Source organism: Urocampus carinirostris, chromosome 1 (assembly GCF_059441175.1).
Source record: "Urocampus carinirostris isolate Australia breed hairy pipefish chromosome 1, RoL_Ucar_1.0, whole genome shotgun sequence".
In the NCBI taxonomy this organism is placed as follows: domain Eukaryota; kingdom Metazoa; phylum Chordata; class Actinopteri; order Syngnathiformes; family Syngnathidae; genus Urocampus; species Urocampus carinirostris.
Window position 1 is genome coordinate 25,357,903 of NC_142349.1, and position 21,521 is coordinate 25,379,423.

At 38.9% G+C, this 21,521-nt stretch overlaps 1 protein-coding gene across 2 annotated transcripts; it reads right to left on the reverse strand.

Moving 5' to 3' along the window:
* Positions 1-1,776: 1,776 nt before the first annotated feature.
* slc4a1a (solute carrier family 4 member 1a (Diego blood group)) lies at positions 1,777-17,354 on the reverse strand. Of its 2 annotated transcripts, XM_088331892.1 has the most exons (20): positions 17,229-17,352; positions 16,163-16,233; positions 15,997-16,055; positions 14,110-14,257; positions 13,868-14,033; positions 12,587-12,722; positions 10,274-10,343; positions 10,157-10,199; positions 9,908-10,092; positions 9,558-9,765; positions 9,292-9,495; positions 7,635-7,783; positions 7,359-7,553; positions 6,428-6,661; positions 6,272-6,361; positions 5,008-5,174; positions 4,686-4,927; positions 3,511-3,680; positions 2,561-2,734; positions 1,777-2,289 (listed from the first exon to the last, which is right to left on the reverse strand). In XM_088331892.1, the coding sequence occupies exons 2-20, from the start codon at positions 16,187-16,189 to the stop codon at positions 2,212-2,214; spliced, it is 2,745 nt and encodes a 914-aa protein (XP_088188018.1). In that variant the 5' UTR covers positions 16,190-16,233; positions 17,229-17,352; the 3' UTR covers positions 1,777-2,211. The 2 variants fall into 2 exon arrangements, with proteins under 2 accessions (XP_088188018.1, XP_088188009.1); XM_088331883.1 differs by having other exon boundaries at positions 6,272-6,661; positions 17,229-17,354.
* Between the last annotated feature and the right edge of the window lie 4,167 nt (positions 17,355-21,521).

The window sequence follows — 21,521 nt, forward strand, 5'->3', positions numbered from 1 at the left end:
GTCTTGCATTTGTTGGGAATGTAATACAACTTAAACCATTCTGTCTCTCTATTTGTTGTGAATGCAATCGAACGTTAATGCACACCGTTTATAAATCACTTTTGAGAACTGTTGTGCACTCTACCAAAAAGCTTATTATGCTGAAATAAGCTTTATGGTTGAGTGCTTAACAGTTTCAATACGAGCGATTTGAGTAGAAAAAGGCAAAATAAACACCTTACATGCTCAAAAGTGATTTATATACGGTGTGCATTACAGTTCGATTACATTCACTACAAATACAAGACAGAATGGTTTAAATTGTATTACATTCCCAACAAATGCAAGACGAAGTGGTTTTGGTTATATGTTCGCCATTACATTCCCGAAAATTGATATAAAAGTGAGATAAAACGAGGTAAAAGTGGTTATAGTAGCTAGGGGATGCATTTCTCGGCATAACACTGGTGAGCAAAACAAATGACTCCCATACAATCCTTTTTCAACGGCGAGAATTTGTATGCTCTCTGGCACATGTTCATCTTTTTGCTGCATAATTTTTACTTGAGGGCTTTAAATGTTTTCACGATAAAGTAATTTGAGAGTTACATGTGACGTTTGAATGTGAGTTTTCATACACACATTGCAATCTTTGTTTTTCTTTTTTTGGATTTCAAATTTATTGTATTCAGACATCATTTGACCATATCATATTTTGTTATCAAAGCCACATGTTACAGTTGATACCGTCTAAATTGGTTGTTAAAATATATTATGTCAGTATAAAGTATTTTTTAAAAAACATTGCATACCTGTCAATGTTACGTTTTGCCTGTATTTTAAAAGTTTTTGGGTAATTTCAAATTGTGTACGCCCTATACAAATGTCTGTACGGGAAAGCAAAAAATGTAGTTTCTTGTTAGACCGATCTTGTCTTACCCATTTCAGCACTAATTATTTTGTCTCTGTCACTGGGAGCAGACAACAGAGTCATATCAGCTTGCTAATTTTGTCGGTACATTACCAAATATTTTCCTTTATCAAGCATTAATTTTTCGCACATATTGCTTTGCTTTCCTCATCTAATGTCAATAATGAGAGTTTCCAGCCATGTGAGTAAAGTACAGACAGAGTGGGAAGATAATGGTAACAGATACTTTGACAACTTTGTTGCAAACTAACCAAAACTGTGAAAGTTTCCGCTAGAGAGTAATACAATCTGTAGAACAAATGAAGTCTGCAAAATCCTGCACTGCTACTTATAACAAGCACCACAACATCTACTGTAATTTGGGAAAGAACTAAGAAAGATAACGAAAGAACCTAATTGGTAAAAATAATCTTGTTCACACAAATCATCTTTGTGTTTATTCTGCAGTCTGTTTTGCAGTGAGTAAATAGGTGCCACATTGTGTTTGTAAGGTTTTTTTTATTGCTTAATAAGGAGAATTGCAATCATTAATAAGGGGAGAAAGTTGACGGTTGTGTATTCAGCTCTTTGCTGTGCAGTGGTTCCTTGTTGCCTTTAAATGTTTTCAGAATAAAATATTTTGAGACTTTTAGGTTACATTCAAAAGCTTGAATCTTTGCACACTTAATGCAATCTCAGTTTTTTTTACATTTCAAGTGTATTATTTTCAGACATCATTTGACAATTTTAGCTTTTGTCATGAAAGCCACATGTTAAAGTTGGTACTCTAGCCCAGGTATATAAACAGCTTTTTAAACTATACGTATTGTGTTCGTATAAATTACACAATATAATGTTAGTAAACATCAATAAAGTACAAATTGATCAACATTTAATAATCAGTTTATTCATGTTGACATCCATCCAACTACAGACACAAAGGAGCAAAACGTATATATTGTGGTCTCTCTAACAGTCATCCAATTTAGATATTAAAGATCATGTCCTCATACAATGATACATTTGAGGAGTTAAAAGAAAATACCACAATTGACAATTATGATAAAAAGACGTATACAACTTAATCCAACCAGAAAAAAAAAATACATTTACACCATATTTGAAATGAAAACACCTCTAACTTAAATATAAGATTAAACACTACATCTAAAAAAAAAAATCAAATACCACAAATATCCCCTTCAATGGTGAAAGAAAATAATCCCCCCTACGCAAAACTCCATTCTGGGATTTAGTTTAAAATAATTCCCTCTAAAGATACCTTCCAAATGGCTTTAACTCTGAATTGTATGACTTCTCACTTATGGTAGCGGGGACTCATTGTATGCATCCTCACCCACGTCCTCCTCAAACTTTACTTTAGCGTCGTCGGCATCCAGCTGCAAACAAAAAAACAAAACAATAATGTGTAAACATTCTTTTAATCTGGCGCAGAGTGGCATCAGACTTCAATCCAGGTCACCAGAATTGGTATTAAATAGAGTCGGAGTTTAAAATCATAAGAAAGTTTGCTTGAAAATAAAGATAAAACAATATGTGTTAATTACATTAAACAGAAGTGATGCTCTTTTTTTAAAATAAAACAAAATATATTAAAATGTCTACAGGCCATTTGAACACAAAATTTGGTGGAATGTTGAATTCACTTACGCATTTCATTTCCAAGGCTGAAAAAAGCGTTCCGGTCATGACCATGCGCAGCGGCACGGTGAGTAGAAGGATAAAGGGCAGAGCCAGGGAAAATGGGCTCATTTTCACCACCCACAGAATGGCTAGACACACAAGCTGGATCAATGTGAAAAGATGCATGCGCATAGTGGACACCTACACAAAAACACACCAGTAAAATATAATCATGACCACAAAAGATACACATCACTCCAAATACAACAGGAACATCAATATAAAGCTCAGTTTGAACTTTAAGCTGCCCAATATTTTCCAATAATGGGAAACCTTTAAACATCGACTCAACTGAAATGTATTCGATGCAAGTAAAATAAAAAATGCACAGTAACCAATTGTTCTACAAAAGTAAATGAAACGCACTGTACTTTTTGGATCTATTTATCTTACTTTATAGATAGCAAGTACTATAATGTGTTTTAATTGAATTGAAAATATGTTGAAGGCTCTGGAATATCACTTGCCACTGCCTGTCAATGCCACGGTCCAGCTCATCTCTAAAAAGTGGAATGACGCTTTACACTGAAAAACAACAGAGACCCGATGATAAAGGTGCTTAATCTGAGTCAGGTCAAGAGGCTTCCATGGGAACCAAATCTATCTGGTTCATGTGGGGGAGCAAAGCCCTACCCCAAAAAAAACAGCGTGGAGAGGGATCTGCACCGACTGGCTGTACTTGCCAAAGACACACCAAAGGAAGTAGTGCCCCGACGACCTAGGAGGTTGAGGAACAACTTTTGCACTGGTTGAAAATAGCTGAATTATGCAAGTTTCAAATATAATTCTTCTAATATTGCTTGAAGTAGCATGTACACTTCTTACTAATTATTTTGCAGCCTCCATTGGTTCTTCGTTTTAGAATTACTGCCTATTGCAATGAAAAGAATAGAAATGTTTTGGAAGAAGCCTCGTACCCTAGTGGCATAGGCGTCAGATGGATGGTATTTTTTGGGTGTGATCAATAGAAGCATCCGATCCCACATTTGGATTCCACTGAGGGAGGTGACACCCATGTAGAGAAAGATCCCAAACAAGGCGGTCATGGGAATCATCTTCAATAGGGGCTCCATGTAAATAGAGACGCCTGAAAAAGAGAAATAAAGATGCAATGTGAAGGGAAGTCAAATACGATTCACATGGGCTTTTGCCTCAATGAATCTTTGTAAAACAAGACGGAAATGAATCGATTACAGAGTTGGTACTTCTTTAGTGTAGAACAATGTAGTGGTGTAAAAAAATTGGAATACATCCAAGCAGTGTCTGAAATAACGTCTTACGTCGTACAAAACGTCTACGCCCGGGTGGCCGACAACTTATTCAAGGAAGAAAAAAAAACAAAAAAAAAGCAAAAGATGTTTTTTCAAATCAAATGTTTGCTTTATTCCGATTTCAAAATCTTCGTTCGGTTTGGAAATTTCGGAATTTCGGTTTGTTTAGAAATTTGCATACTCGGCAGCCAATCAGAAGACTGCATCGAATAACTTTGTGCTTCCGGACTTTCCCGAGCATTTGCATATCATTTTCCTAAGTATACAAACAGAGAACACAAGAAAAATGGATAAGTGGGTAGGAATCAAGATAAAACCTCAGCCCCTGAAGAAAGATTCAAAAGAAGCTAAGAAAATTGACGACGCTACAAAATGTAAACGTACATTATAAGCATCGTGAAAAGAGGAGTTCACGTGGCTTTTAGCAGATGACGGAACGCAAACATTGCATGAATGAAGATGAGTAAATACAGGCACATACTGATGGCAGATGGAAAACAGCGATGTCATATACATGCAATGAATGTTAAAAGTAGATTTATAATAAACTTAATTTTAAAGTGTTGTCCTGTTATATATTCTGATTATCAATCCTTAATACTTTGCAACAATGGTTCTTTTTTTGGGGGGGGATACGTCGTCTTATTGTGCTTCAAGTTGTGAAAAATGGGACGGGCAACTTTATGGGCAGGCAACTTTTCAAAATTGTCTGCCCTGGTGTCAGGTAACTTTTTGTCATGAGTTTCAGACACTGATTCAAGGAATAACTAAGTCTACAGTATGAGGGCCAAGTCTGTGTCCGAGTTCACTACCTTACTTACCAACCAGGATGGCGACTAGAATGCCACTGACCCGTTGCTCCACCACTTTTTCAATCTCTGGTTTGGGGCCCTTGGACATGACAGTTAGAGCATTGGCATGTGTGACAGAGCGCACCGTGGCAGCACTCAGCCATGGAACTCCAAAGATGGATGAGATGCTGCCCATGATCACCAGGAGCAGCAGGTCAAAATGAAAACCGGAACCTTTGACCATCTTTCTCTCCGGTTTGCTAACAATAAGCCTACAGGAAGACCAAACATTACAACAATACCCTCCAAAAATGCTGGTCTTTTGAGGAAACAAAGTGTAATCATCACACACGTGGTGATCTGAGATTCCAGGAAGATAAGGATAAAGACAAGCACTGCCGGTACGCAGGAGGCAGCCATCATCCAGACAGGGAAGGGCTTGTTCAATCCCATGGGGCTGATGAACCATCCGCGAACGTCTGGGTTGGTCACCTGGACTCCTTTTGGTACAACCAATTTCTGCAAAAGAGTAACCTCACTTGAAGACTAGTAAACACTGCATGCACGCTACATCAGTCTTGTCAAAAATACGCCCGCGGGCTGGATCTAATGGAATAGAATAGAATAGAATAGAATATACCTTTATTGTCATTGTTACAAAATGGGTTAACATATTGTGACAACGAAATTGGGCATGACACTCCAGTTTTACGCATTCACAGTGAGGTATGAGCCAAGAAGATAAAGGAACAGAGAAGATAAGGTTATAAAACAAGGGGGATAAGGCTATAGTTATAATTTACATGGTATTTACACAAGAAATGTCGGCATGTGGGATGTTACAATCCGGAACTCCAAAGATTTCTAAGTTTGTCAAAAAATAAAGAGTCTCTATCAAGTCCATCAAAAACTTAAGTCTATCAAAAGATATGAGTCTCTATAAAAAAAGTAAACCAATGCTCTCTACGGACGCTGGAGGGCAGTGGTGAGTATGTATAGCGTGGTGAGGTGGTTCAGGTGTAAAACTGCATTCACTCAACTGTTTAAACAAACCAGTTAACAAATTCAATACCAAACATGTTTATTCCCCCCTATTGTTTGTGAATAAAGGTGTTATGTTTGGAAAAGATCCCTTGTCATCCCTGATTGTAATATAAAGGGTTAGGCTGAATGATACAGCATAATACTGTAATGAAGACAAAGGTAAACATCTGGAGTTGACATTATTTTACTCATCTGGTGTTTTAAAATTCCTTTCAACCCATCAAGACGTCCTACCAATGCCCAGTGTGCATCCATGCGCATGCACACACCGCTAATAGCTATTCCCGGCAAAATGTGCAAGGGTTTGTCTTATCTATCATATGTGCCTTTGGAAATGGTGATACATTCAGTTAAAATCAGTGAGTTCTTTAGATTTTTGTTCATATTTAGTCTTATTTGACTCTTTCACTGCTCCAAAATACTCTTTTATGACGTCGCTACCTCAACAAGGTAGGACATTTCAGCAGATATGGGTGTCAGATCAACCTACAGTAGGACATTTCGAAAGGGTAGCACGTTCCTGGAGCCAAACTAAGTTTGACAACCCTGCGCGACATGCTTGAAACACTTGCCTGAGTGTAAGCATCCTGAATGCTGATATCCACACCGACCATGACAAAAATGGCGATTGGCACTCCGAAATCTCCAATCAGGCGTCTTAGCTGTGAAAAGAAGACTGGTAGGTCAACACCAAAAGGCCACATTCGAATTCCGAGGTGGTGACGTACCCAACCCGGAAGGTAAGTGCCGTTCTTGAATATGCGAAGGAAGTAGGCTATGAAAAAACAGCCCAGCATGAGGCACAGTGATAGGAGTGCCGTGTTGGGGAAGGGTTGCTTGATCGTCACATTCTGGACGATGACAGTGCCGTTGGCAGTCATATTGTAGATGGTGTGAAAGGGCCTATCCAGCGTTTCATTCAGATGTTTGTAGTTTAAAATCAAAGGATGGGCCTTGAAAATCTGTGACAGAGGAGAAACCACAAAACTCTGGTAAGAGTAGTTATGAGAGGTTTAAGTTAGTAATCAGGTTTACAGATATTTTTATGGGCTTTTTGTAAAGGTACTGTTCAAGAGATGGGGATTAGTTGGTTAGTTCGTTAAGATATCTCTTATTGTTACTGTTCATTTTAAGGGAAACAAAAGACAAAAAGAATAAACCAGTTTTAAGTTTTGTTCCTAAGATTGTTAATTAGGAACATAGTAGATGAAAGTACTTTAAAAAACCGATTGACTTTGAATTTTTACTTTGGTTTGCCTTCTTCTAGGGGTTCAAACTAACATCTATTGTCAATACTTTTCAACTAATGAGGTGTGAGACCCAGTTAAAATTATGTTGTGACGAGGGTTCTGTATCTAAATAAATCTGATTAGATTTAAACCTTGAAATGAACGTATTCATAAACCAAAAAGATAAATATCTGAATAAGTGAAAGTTGAACAGGTCTCCATAAAAAAAAACTTCCACAATAAAAGAAAAGTTTGTGGTTTTGGTTAAGCTTAAAGAGCAGTATTTTCAACGTTTAGGACCAGGAATTTGATTTATGCAGTAAACAAGGTTACGGGTTACGGTCAAAGATTTTGACATAAAAGAAGCACAGTCCTACTGTCAGACAAACACATGAAAGGATAATGAGAAAACGAGTCGGAAGAGGGAGACCTTGAAGAGTTTACTGAAGGTCTCGTAGATGAAGATGAGTGAGATGAGGATGGAGAATATTTCCTGAGTGAAGCGAGAGATGAAGCGCACCAGGAAGCTGCCCTCCACCGCCACGATTATCACCACAATCACGATGAGCCACATGCCCACCCAGATACGACCCACGATGTATTCAATCCCTTGGGATTTGCAAAACTACATCATGGAATGGACAAAGCGTAGATGTATGAGGATGAGGAAAAACGAGACAACGTTGTACTTGCGATTGACTCGTACGCTGAAAAAGGCTTCCTCAAAGAGCAGCAAAGGTCCGGAAAAACCAAGCACCAAGACAGGCTGTGCAGCAATGATGCAAAAGATAACTCCCTGGATACTTGTAGAGATCATCAACTCTGACACGCCCATCCACCTCTCTGTTTTATCAGCTAAGACAAAGAAAAAACAGTTATGTTCATACCCTATCATGTACACGTACAGGGTTTCTTTTAAATACACTTCAATCGATTGGACTTATATCATGCTAAACTGAATATTCTGGAGATCTATTTTCTGGATTGTTTTCTTTTGATATTACCAGTTGTTGGATTGAGTTGTCATACATTACAATCATGATAGAAAAAATGATTACTCAATTTGAGCGAGCTATGATATTCAATCAGCCAACAATACTTGTTAGAAAGATTACATGCATTTATGTTTATCAATATATGATTATTCTCCATGTAGCAGTAGCACAACTTAGATGTGCCCCCTTTACCTCCCTCTAACGTAAGCAAGACATTGGAGTAAGGGTCGTCAGGGAGACCAAATATCGATGTTAGCGATATCTAATAAGTATTTGGATCGGATCAATACAATTGTCTTGGGATCAATATTGTGTTCCCATTTTAACTATCACTACAATCATTTTGCTTATGTACGTTTATATGTACAGTTAACCCTAAACATTTGATCCAATGGGGTATACACTTTTTTTTTTGCACTATTGACTATATATTCAAAATATTGTGCAATGGAAGGTATTTTAGTCGTGTTGACATTTTACACATATTTTTATTACATTGCTGCTTTCTTTTGTTTGACTTTCTTATTTTAAATTGCGTTGTTGATACTATTTGAACTTGAGCTTGAAAATATTGCGATATCTATATACCAGTGCTCAAAACTTGTTTCTTTGTGATTTTCAAGAAAGTTATGACTGATATAAAAAGTAAGTATTGATTGATTGTTAAAGCCTAGCTCTAATTTCTCCAAAACGACTTTTTAGAGATGTTTACCAGAGATGTATAATGTGATTGTAATTGTAAGCAAAGTAATAAACACACAAATAAAAATAATTGAATTTTGGTTGTGGTTTTCTTTTCTTTTAAATATAGCATGCAGTCAAAAAAAGTTATTCCTATTGGTCTCTACAAGCAGGATTTTAGTCGAAAAATAGTTATTGTGTAATGTGCATCCTTAATTACTACCTGTTTTTATTTTTTTTAATTGCAAAAGCATACCTGTTCAAACAATTGCTCCCCCTATCAATGAATGCACTTCTCCTTATTAAGAAATAATGAACCTTACGAACACAATGCGGCACCTATTTACCAACAGCAAGACGGACTATGTAGGATAAAAACAAAGATAAATTGTGTAAGCAAGATTATTTTATACATGGGTATTAAACTTCTCAATTTCTATACATCAAGTTGGTAAATGTAAGCTCGCTTTGCCAATATATTATATTGTATGTTAAAACATAGAAAACATGTAGACATTCAGAAAAAAGGTTGGTGGTGAAGTTTTTCTGAAATATTCTTTCAGTTATTATTGACCCCAGGATCATCTTTGGTAGTTATATGAATTAAAAAAAAACAACAGGATTTCGGGAACATTTTTTGAATAGAGGGCAGAAGGAAAGAATTGTTAGCTCTTAATAATAGCATACCTAGAAGTCCACCAAAGGTGATGGCTGGCGACAGGGCAGCAAAGTAGATGAAGATGACAGCGGCCATGACCTGAGCATTGATGCCATCGGTGTAGTCGCTGATGTAGTGGCGGTAGCGCCGCTTGATGTCTTTCACCATGCCGCCAAAAGGATAACCAGTGCGGGCCAGGGGGTCTTCTCTTGGTGGCTCTGGAGCTTTCTTAGCTAGACACATCAAATTGACACTGACATTCTTTGCACAAGTTTTTGGGTTGTCCTTGCCATACCTTTAATCCTGTCACCGAAGGCCAGGCGGTTGTCGGTGGGGCGTAGTCTGTCCTGCAGCATCTTTTTCTGGAACTTGATGATGGGCTCCAGCATTGCCAGATCTTGGACTTCAGTGGGCGGGATGACGATGCTGCAGTCCATGAAGTCGGCAATGGCGTTGGTCAGGTCCTGGTCAGTCTCCGCCAGAAAAGCCTCCAGACAAAACACCTGGCGCATCATAGCAGAAAACGCTAACCACTTGCCATGACTACGCCCTTTGCTGTTTTCAATAAAATCTGTTTTGTTTTTAAACTTGCTTTACTTGACTCCTCCTAAATCACGATAATGTCCCCATTGATGTTTTGCTCACCCAGTCAGCCATCAAAGCGCCCATCGCGCGACCGCTCTCGCTGTAGTCCATGCCGCTCTGGCTGGGGCCCACCAGAACGAACACGAAGCGAACAGGGACAGGACATTCCAGAGCAGAATCCATCACCACCGAGTCTCTTAGCCGGACAAAAGCCACTACAGGCTTCTCCAGAAGATCCAGAACACCTTTGGGAAAATAATAAAACTTTCATTCCTAGCTCCACATTTTTTCCAAGTGGTATAGTGAGACCTGAGAGGACGATGGAGGCTTCCATGTTGTCAGAGTTGTCCCTCTAAAGAAAAGGAAGGAAGCTATGATGCAGGCGAAATATTTCAGCTAATGGGCAACCCAAATGAGGACTTATACCTTTGTTGAAACGGAAAAAGTCTGCATTTCGATGTCTCCTGATGGGGTGACTGCAGGTCTGTCAGCTTGACTGGAGAGAAGAATGTAAATGTTTGAAAGCCATTTAAATGTTATAATTAGTTTATATATATATTTTCAACTCTGAGCCGTTTTACCTGTACAAAGTCATTTTTATTTGGTAAGCACCATGTACGATGTGTCACAAACTCTTTTATCAAATAGTGGACTGGGATTTGAAATAAAAATTTAAAGTCTCCAGTCATGTTGATCAACACAAGAATTACTCATGAGTACATCAAACATCACCAAATCAAATGAGTCCGTGTGAAATAACAACAACGACGATGACAATAATAAGAATATTAATAATAATAATGATAGTAATAATAATAATAATAATGACAATAATAATAATAATAGTAATAATAATAATAATAATAATCTCATCTCATCTCATTAGCTGCACCGCTTAACCTCAGTAGGGTTGCTGGAGCCCATCCCAGCAATCATCGGGCAGTGGGCAGGGGACACCCTGAACTGGTTGCCAGCCAATCGCAGGGCACACAGGGACAGACAACTCGCTCGCTCATTCACACCTAGGGACAATTTGGACCGGCCAATCCACCTGAAATGCATGTCTTTGGAATGTGGGAGGAAACCGGAGTGCCCGGAGGAAACCCACGCAAGCACGGGGAGAGAATACAAACTCCACACAGTAAGTCTGGTAGCTGGATTTGAACCCACACAGGAGCTTCCCAAGACCTTAGAACTGTGCCGCACACGCGCTAACCACTGCGCCGCCGTGCTGCAATAATAATAATAATAATAATAATAAAAACGATAACAATAATAATGATGATGACGACAACAACAACAACAACAACAGCAATAATAATGATAATAATAATAATAATAATAATAATAATAATCATCATAATCATAATAAAAATAATAATAGCTACAGGGTAACACGGCAGAGCAGTGTTTAGCCCATGTGCGGCAAAGTTCTGAGGTCATGAGATTGAACCTCTTGAGTGGAGTTTGCATGTTCTCCCCGTGCTTGCGTCGGTTTCCTCTGGGCACTCCAGTTTCCTCCCACATTCCAAAAACATGGATGTTAGGTTAATTGGCCGGTCCAAATTGTCCCTAGGTGTGAATGAGTGGGCGAATTGTCTGTCCCTGAGTGCCCTGCGACTGGCCGGCAACCAGTTCAGGGTGTCCCCTGCCCAATGCCTGAGGATAGCTTGGTTGGGCTCCAGCACCCCCATGACCTTATTGAGTATAAGCGGTGCAGATGGATGGATAATAGCAACAACAACAACAATACTAATATGGACTTAAATGGACGGTGGACTTAATGGGACAGTGCATATTATTCGACCACTATTTGTTGCTGGATTGTGTTGTGTCAAAAACAAGTGCTGAAAAGCATAAGAAACAATACTAACCAATCTGACCTAACTTGACCATTTTTTTTCTACCCGTAATTATTTTGCACAGCGCGTTTTTTGTTTTTTGGGTACCCACCTACGAGTATTTTTTAAAACATGTACGTTTAAATGAGAGTTCATTTATTTTTGCTTAATATTTAAATCATACTGACTTTTTTAATGTATTAAGTTTTTTTTACTTCTAGGATGCACTGAATTATACACACTGTTCCATTAATATGCTAATACATTTTACAATTGCTTAAGCAATCTATTTTAAGGTGTGCTGCTTTTCCTTTCCCTGTAAATAGAAATAAGTCAACCCAAGGATTTTCTAAACATGAATATGTCTTATGTTCCCAATAGTATAAGCTATTACCAGCCCTTAAACATCCCCGGATCTGCTAATTTTTACTTACTATGGACTGAAAATGCCATCAGAGTTACATGGGGCTCAGGTACCAACCAATCACATCTGAGCTAAATTACAGTGATTTTATTTTCACTTAACAATAAGTGAGAAAATGGCTGCATCTGTGTAAAATAGGTAGATTTTGCAGTTTATCTTTGATTAACAGAATGGCACATTTAAACTTGTGAGTAAATATTGAAACGATTAAGAAAAATGATTTGGGTTGACTTACCCTTTAAAATACCGTTGGCATTTTCATAAGCATTGGATGCTAGATTTCTGAAAAGTCATGTATGTTTTAAACACTTCTTTGCATAATTTTAGCCCTCACTCCCTCAATCACCCTTATTATCTGGGATTGTACCATCATAGAAAATGGTAAGTTTTTTCAATGCAAATCACTGAACTAATTGTCATAGCGGAGGAAAAGTTGTTTGTGTAAAATACCCCTACACGGGCCCTGGGACTAACCTGCGCCGCATAAGGAGGGCTCTCAGCAGGGCATCCCGATCGCTAGTTCGGATTTCATTTTTGTAGACTAGCGCGTCCACCACCTTCTCAGCGATGGATGACAAACTGCTGGCGTCCAGGTCAAAAAGGACAGCACCTGTTTATTTAATGACAAAGTCAAGAAAAAACAGCCTCAGGAAAGGATCCCAGTCCATATTCTGGTTTAGCATAAGAGTTATTTTTTAAGGACTTTACTTTTCGATCCTGGACTACAGTATATAGAGTGGTACCTCTTTCTACGAGCACCTCTAAAAATGAGAATTTGGGCTTAGGAGTTTTATTTGCAACAAAAATCTTTCTCGCTATACGAAGGAAAATGCAGTTCACGAGCAGTCCACCACTGCCAGCATCCGCTCGTCCAGTTTGCGCATGCAAACCAATATTTGCACAAAAAAAGTGCCGCAAAATCTTTTGGTGCGTAAGTTCATTTAATGTTAGAGTAACTTTAATTTGAGGTGTATGGTAAGTGCTTAAGTATTAACAGCCTCTCGACCTCTGCCAATTGCTCCGCTTATCAATGGTTGCAACTTCTCCTTATTAATTGATTATAACCCTTACAAACACAGTGTGGCACCTATCTACTCACAGCCAGACTGACTACGTAGAATACTGTAACAATATTAACAATTTGCGATGATGTTTTTATCTGCTATTATAATCGTGACTAAAATGGGCAAGACGAGATTGGTCTTCTTTGAAATGTTTTTCCCGTATGAAAATTGATATACGGCATACACAATTTGAAATGATCAAAAACTGTGTATAGTACGAGAAACGTATAAGCTGACAGGTATGCAAGCTCTGTGAGGTCTCCTGCAACCTCCACCTTGCTCTGCATCACGCCCACACATTTGTTACAGCGACTCAACAATGGTCAGTGCTCATAATAAACTCGCATTTTATTTCATTCATATGATCTTATTTATTTTATTACTGTAATTTTTGTTACTTCTGATTACTATTTGAATGCGTTTTGGGTGATCAGCACGATGAGTTTTAAAACTTTTTGACGTTCACGTAGATAATTTGGGGAGGATGGGAGCGACCCAATTCGTTTTTAATTATTTTATACCGTGAAAATTTGCTCATTGGACGGGCAATTTGTGCTACAAGCACGTTACTGGAACACATTAAGCTCGTAATGAAGTGGTACCACTGTATCTGACTCTAAGACTAGTGAACATTTTAAGAACACCTCGATGTGAAAGTTGCTTTGATCCTGATATATAAGGCCATGTTCACCTGTGCTCATGGTCTTTCGTAGCTGGATGAGACTCTTAAAGGTTAGGTAAGAGGTGTGGGAAGGACCCCACGTCCCTTTGGCAGCATTGAAGTTCTCCTCAAAGCCCACCCAGCGGCTCGTCTCCTGCCAAGTGTTTCCCCGGAGCTCGTTCAGTTCCACGTATGACTGCCACCCAATAGAAAAGGTCAGTTGGAGGAGCCAGTTGTCTGGAAGCTTCATAGATTTGGAATCGAAGACTGACCTGGGCATCGCCTCTGGTGGTGGCATTGGTGTTCAGGTTGAGGTTGGCTGGAAGTGCATGGGGAATGACGTATGTTTCCATGGGTGTATTCACATCATCTGTCCCATTCTCCACATTGCACAGATCACCGCAGTCCCTCAGAGTCCTCCTGAGGATGATAAATAGAAACTTAATGACAGCAAACAAGAACTTTCAGAATCGTCACAGCCAGCTGGCATTCAGGTTCAATTTTCAGTAAATTTGAGTCAAATTTAAGAAAAATATGGATAGTTATGATACATTTCTATTTAACTGTTGTTCAATTCCAATTCGGAGACATTACTGTCGTGTTAAATACACTATGGTGACTCAAGTCCACTTTAAAATTATTTTTGTGTACTATAAAAATATTTATCCACTTAAGACTTGTATCCCGTAGACATGGAAAATTTAAACAAAATGTGGATTCAATTGTATCAGGAAAGTATCATTGTCTTGTGCCTAATATGTGGGACAGTGCTGTTCACTTTAAAGACTACTTCAACCAATCTGATCCGCAGGAAACCTTTTGAACATATTTTGGATATCCATGACTCCCCAAACACAGTTTATTCATTAAAGTGGCAGAGCAAGCCCGTTAGAAGTATAAGAGATAACTACCAAAGCATGCTGAATAGGAGCGGTTAGGATCACAGTTGGTGACCCCAGAGACCACACAGGCGACATTACATTATATATTGACGTTCTGGCGCACTTCAAGAACATTCTTTTTTAACCCAGGAAAACCCACGGGTCTTAATTTTCCAAAGAAGGATTGTCTCTTGGGTTCTTTACGGTTATGCGGATTTGGGTCCATTCCTCTCACTTAAATAATGTGGTCTTCGGCAAACCTAATTACATGAAATAATCCCGATTATTATTTTCCTTCAATATCATCCATCTCTTAATGTGGCCACAAGAGAGCAACATCTCCTAATTTTCAAGACTCAACTTCAACCACTCGTGTGTTAACATTTCTGCCGCATGATGGTAGCAGATCCTTAACTCACTCACATTTGAGGCGCTTTGTTATCAGACTGTAGTCATCAGTCAGACTAGGGGCGCGTGCTATAGTCATGACGAACTGTATAGCCAGGGTTGGGTAGGGTTACTTTAACTGGATTACTTTCAATTACTTTTGGATTACTACAATACCAAATATGCTAATAAAAGACAAAAGAAACTTAATATGAATAAAATTACTAAATTTTGTGAAGGCTTAGGGAGTAACGGAACACATGGAACGGCAAAAATGATGTTGGCAAGCTGTTTGGATTTATTTTCATTTTGTTTCTGTCGCTTTTTATGTTAGTTTCGCCGGAGATCAAAGAGATCAAAGCCAGGAGAGAAAGCTTACCATGTGTTGTGAGTCATCATTTTATTCATATTTAGTTTATTTTGTCGTTTATTAGCATATTTGGTATTGGAGTAAGTCAAAAGTAATTGAAAGTAATCCTGTTAAAGTAACCCTACCCAACCCTGTGTATAGCCAGTATGTTTTGTATCAGATTTGGATTACACTGAAATATCAAAACATTATTTAAGCGCGGTCAGGAACATGTTTCAACTGATCAATTCAAATCATAAACTTCCAAATGTTTTCTCTACAAATGCTGCACATTGTTTGCTAGTGGTCATATCTTACATATAATATGTATTTAGTCAGGTAACATTTGACATACTCTTCCGAAAAGTTTTCTTTATCAATCGTGTGGAGTTATCACATACAGTAGTTCTGGATCTTTCAGCTGACTACCATTTGAGTAACTTCTTATATTTTGTAAAACATTCAGCAGGAAAAGTCTGGAATGTCCTCTTGTGTACGTCAGGGATGTAACTTTGGTAAACATGGCTTGCGTGTGGACTCACATTCTTAGCGGGGAAGAGATGACAGAGGAATCGCGCTCTCCATATGACATGTCACTGTCCTGCGAGGAGAAAGGATTTCAGGAAGGGCAGAAAATATTTTGAAATGTCACAGATCTATCTTATGTACGTGTTACATGCTGGCTATTGACCATAAACACAGACCAACCTCATCGGAAGTGATTCTGTTCTCCATTGCTGTTTTCTGGGTTCTCAAACTCAGCTACTTTTGTACATTACCTTTAAAACACATATGTATTGGAGAAAATATGTATTAGAGTATGTACTAATTGGTGACATAATATCAATCAAATCAATCATATTTTGTGGATAAACTGTAAAAGATGTGATTACTAAGAGGCCAGGCTAACTCAAGGGTCACTGGCTGTTACTCGAAAGCATCGATGAGCATGATTTGGAGGTTTCCCTCTTTATACACAACTGAATTGAAGGGCAAAGTGTGTCCCCAGGTTCCTACAGGTCCTGCTTAAGACCTGATCATATAAACCATTATTTCAACATTCAAAACATGTTGGAGAAGTACTCTGCATCTCTGCAGTTGGAAACATCTACGATAACTTGTGTAGCCTCATGGCCCCATGCAGATAATCAGCAACTATGGCAGCTCTATCTTGGAGTCACACATGTTGAGTTTTAACTGTCCTCATAGAGGTCTTTACTTTAGTCAGATAAAAAACATATCCAAATAAAGTGTCGAGCTGATGGTATGTCATAAAGTAACGCTAGATTTGTTGTTCATGGTGGATTTAGAATTCAAACCAATGGTCAAAAAGACCATGGAGTCACACATTGAACAGTTACTTTAAAATTGTTTAGAAAATCAAGACCCTTTACTCAAATAAACCATTTCAAGGAAGCACTAAAATATTAAGATTTATAGGGTCATTACAGATGATTGGTCAAAATAGGGTTTCACACGAAGCCCAAAGAAATGTACAGAGCAATATGCTTCACAAACAAGCAAAGACTATATCTTAAGAACATCACAGAATGGGTCAAATTAACAACTAGATACGGGTTAGCAACTTTGGGTTCAACATTTTGTTTAGGACTACCGGTTCCAGGCCATGGTTCAGGCGTTATAGGTTTCAACGGGTTAGACATCTGAACCATGGCTGTTGTACAAGTGTCATAGTCTACACATTGCATCATGAAGTAAAAAGTATCCTGTGAAAAGTAAGTGGATTCTAGCGACGATTAGACCACTCCCTTACCTGCGAGCAGGTACTCCCGCCAGGTCTTCAGCAGCTGTCAGTGAATCTCGGTGAAAATGAGTAACGACAAGGCAACTGAGGCGAGACCCCACGAGAAAGCGCGGGAACACCCAAAATATAAAACGACGTCAAACTGGTGAAATCGTTTTACCTCGATGGCCGTCAGGTTGCTCAGCAACCACACAAGGTTGGCGACGATAAGGCCTCGCATGACTACACACAAGCGTTATCATTCTTGGACACCTTGATGCAGGGATATCCCAGCCCGAGTTGGACCACTCCACCCTTGACAAAAATGGCCGACGGTGCAGCTTCTGATGCCACAGTCATTAATGATGGGGGGCACACAAGAAGGTGCACAGAGGGCTAAAAAGGGGACAATGATTTCATCATGTCAAAATACGTCATTTTGTTGACATCTTCGGGATTCCCCTAAGTTTAGAAAAACAGGTTGGGTTTGAAGTTTGAAACTATACATTGTGTTTTTCTTGGTTATAGCAAGGTTATTGTTAGGGACAAAAATTTAGGGATCGATTTTGGTACGGTGATTTAGTGTGACTACGGGACTTAGGTCGAAGATTTACAGTTCAAGGCAATTAAGTTGTTATTAGAATAGAATAGAATAGAATATACCTTTATTGTCATTGTTACAAAATGGGTTAACATATTGTGACAACGAAATTGGTTATGACACTCCAGTTCACACATTCACAGTGAAGTAAAAAAACCCAAGAAGATAAAGTAACAGAGAAGATAAGGTTATAAAACAAGGAGGATACGGTTATAGTTATAATTTACACAAAATTTACCCAAGAAATGTCGGCATATAGGATGTTACATACAGTTTGGTATTGTAAGGTTGTGCAATATGCATTTGGTGCAAAAATAGTCATTATAGTGCAAAAAATGGTCAACATATGTATTTGGTGCAAAAATAGTCATCATAGTGCAAAAAAAGATAGTCAACATTGTGCAAGGTGAGCAGTAAACATAGTGCAGTCAACATTGTGCAAGATACATAGACATGAGTACCATTTTGTCATGATTGCTAACACTGGTCACCTGGAGCAATAATGTGGGCGCCTTCTGATTGGCCGACGCTTCGTTCTCTAGCGCGCTGCGCCCAGACCTCTTCGTCAGAGTATTACGATTGTAACTCTGTGTGACTCTCCTGATTGCCCGTTTCGTCTAGAACTCTGTTTACCTGTTTCTGCCTGCCTCCGACCCGACCTGCTTCCGTCCCACGCTACGATCTTCTCTCCAGCCCCGGTAAACTCGACCTGCTTGACTTCCACCCCCCGATTGGCCACCCGTTCCGAAGCCTTCTTTCCGGCTCCGCTGTTGACGGCTGACAGCCATCTCGTCTCCCGCAAGCCCTGATCGCTTCCCTAAATAAATAACTGTAACGAATGCTCTGGGGTTTCCTGGTCTGTTCTGGTCTCCTGATACATTTATGTTCGTATGAGGTAATGTTTTTGCAAGAGTTTTTCAGTTTTTTTGTGCGGTGTGTGTTTAGGGTGGTAATGGCTCTGGGGAAGAAACTGTCTCTGAGTCAGTTTGTTTTTGTTTTGTGTGACCAGTAGCGCTTGCCGGTAGGCAGCAGGTCGAAGAGGTGGTGGCCGGGGTGAGAAAATCCCTTGATGATGTTTTCTGCTCTGCTGAGGTAGCAAGAGCAGGCAATGTCCTCCAGACTGGGCAGAGAGCAACCGACGATTTTCTGGGCTGTTTTGATGACCCTCTGGAGCGTTTTCCTGTCTGGTGCTGTGCACCCAGCATGTGTATTAGAGGTTAAAGACCAATATTTAGGTTGTTTAGGTAGGTTTTGGAACATACGATTGACAAAAGTCAATAAGTATAACGGATCAGGACAAAGGATTAGGGTCAAAAACAATTGTTGAAACCTGGATAAATGAGGTATGAGGTACTATAAGTTAGACTCAGAGTTTTACAGCCTTTCAATTCTGAAACCTGCCAGGATCAAAATCCTTCCCTTTTGTTTGCAAGGCAGCCTTTTTGTCTGGATTTTATGGGTTAAAACTGATTCTCTCAGAAGCCCGTAGAGAAAAAATGCAAAAAGCACACTTTTTCCTCAGTGAATTTTACCATTTGAGGGATCAATTTCAGCCACAGTCTGTGGGTGTGTTGGTCGTGATTAATGAAAATTTTACATTTTTGTGTTTTTTGCGTTCATGCAATGACAAAAAAATTAAGCATTTTTCAGTGTTTAAGTAACGAGATTTATACGTCCCAACTTTCTAATACCAAAACCGCATCTGCAATTAGTTCAAACATTTTATGATCTAAGCAAGTCATTCACCTATGGGACCAAAGGAAAAACAGTTAGGGCAGCCTTTTTATTGATCAGGACATTTGCTGTACAATGAAATTACAAGTACCACCTTTTAATATGCTTTTTATTGGCATGTGAAAAATTAAAATAATGACAGAAACACATTGGAGAAACAGGCTGCGAGGATGTAACAACCTTCTGGTAAAATAAAAGTAACCAATTATTGTTTGAATTCTTTGGAATAGGGGTCTCAAACTCACAGCCCGGGGGCCGTTTGCAGCCCCCAAGATGATAGTTTGAGGCTCTTGCCCTAATAAGAAAGTTACCGGGAAAGTGTTTATTATGTTGAAGTATTCTGTTGTGCACCCGTAATCAACTTGTAAAATGGTAAGGTAAGAATGGAAAATTAGAGAACCTCAAAAAGACCTTAAGGCACCATTTTTCATCTATTGTTTGCCCAGGCTTTTATTTATATTTGGGGGGTACCAATTTATTCATTGCTACTAATTGATTTTTTCCAAGGGCGGTACGGCAGCTGAGTGGTTAGCGCGTACTGGCACAGTTCTGAGTTCCTGGCATAAAAACCAGCTACCAGCCTTCCCGTGCGGAGTTTGCATGTTCTTCCAAAAACATGCATGTCAGGTTAATGGGCCAGTTCAAATTGTCCCTGGGTGTGAATGAGCGAGCGAATTGTCTGTCCCTGTGTGCCCTGCGACTGGCAACCAGTTCAGGGTGTCCCCTGCCCACTGCCGGAAGATAGCTGGGAAGGGCTTCAGCACCCCCGCGACCCTACTGAGGATAAGCGGTGCAGATAATAGATGGATTTATTTTCACATAATTTCTTCATGTTTTATATATTTTTTAGATCTTATTTTCTGTGGGTAGTTAAATTATATTTGAAAAGAGACAAATGTTTTTCTCTTAACTTATTTGTGGAAAACCCAATTTGACCGAACCTCACCCAGACTATAGATCCGCCAGCCCTCAGTTAAATTGAGCTTGAGACCCCTGCCTTAGAACCTTAATAAAAGTATCTGTAAATGAAAATGACCGACAGCACCTTCCAAACTCGTGGATATATATTACTTCAGAACTAGATATTTTTTCCATTTAACACTTATCTAAAAGGCCTCTCCTCGTTTTTGAGACCAGAATAGCAGCATTACAGATTATCACAGTGATTTTCAACCACTGTGACGCGACACACTAGTGTGCCGTGAGAGATCGTCAGGTTGAAATTATCCAATGTCACTTTTAAAAATTTTATAAAACATTTATGAATCATTTTCTGCAAATATTGTCATTGTCAAATGTCTGTGCTATAAAAACTAGGGGTATTCTAAATGATATTGTAATCAAACATACTGTTCAGTGTCATTTTATAATATTTTTGGTTAGTGGTGTGCCGCAAAATATTCCAATGTAAAAAAAACGTGCCCTGGCTCAAAAAAGGTTTAAAAACACTGCTCTATCAGCTGCATATAATTGGCCATACTCTGGAAGGGGCCTTCGTTCACGGTTTGATTAGACGACAAAGAGAGGAAGTCTGTTGCAGGTCATCGGGACACTGACGTCAATCGTGCTAAATACGATTAAGCAGTCATCGGACACACTTGTGTCAGATCAATTGAATCCTTGACAATTCATTAGGGACACCCTCGTGATTTAGATTAAATACATTTACCAATAATGTTGCTCAAAGAAAGAAACCAAGAAACTTTCACATTTTGTCTACAAAAGCAAACAATTGTCATGGGGGAACCCGGACTTGCAAGTTAGGCAATATGGAAAACTGGCACACATATGGATGAGTACAATTTTAACCTGTAAATGTCTATTAAAAAGGAATTTATTTTAAGGTTTAGTGACAATAGATTAAAGATAGGTCAGTGTTGTTGATTTTTTCAAAAACAAAGTTTTTAAAGGGGCCTAGTTGAAGTAGCTGCATGTATGAGCTTCAGTATAGTTATCAGTATCATTGACTTTAGCCTGCTATCTGCTGG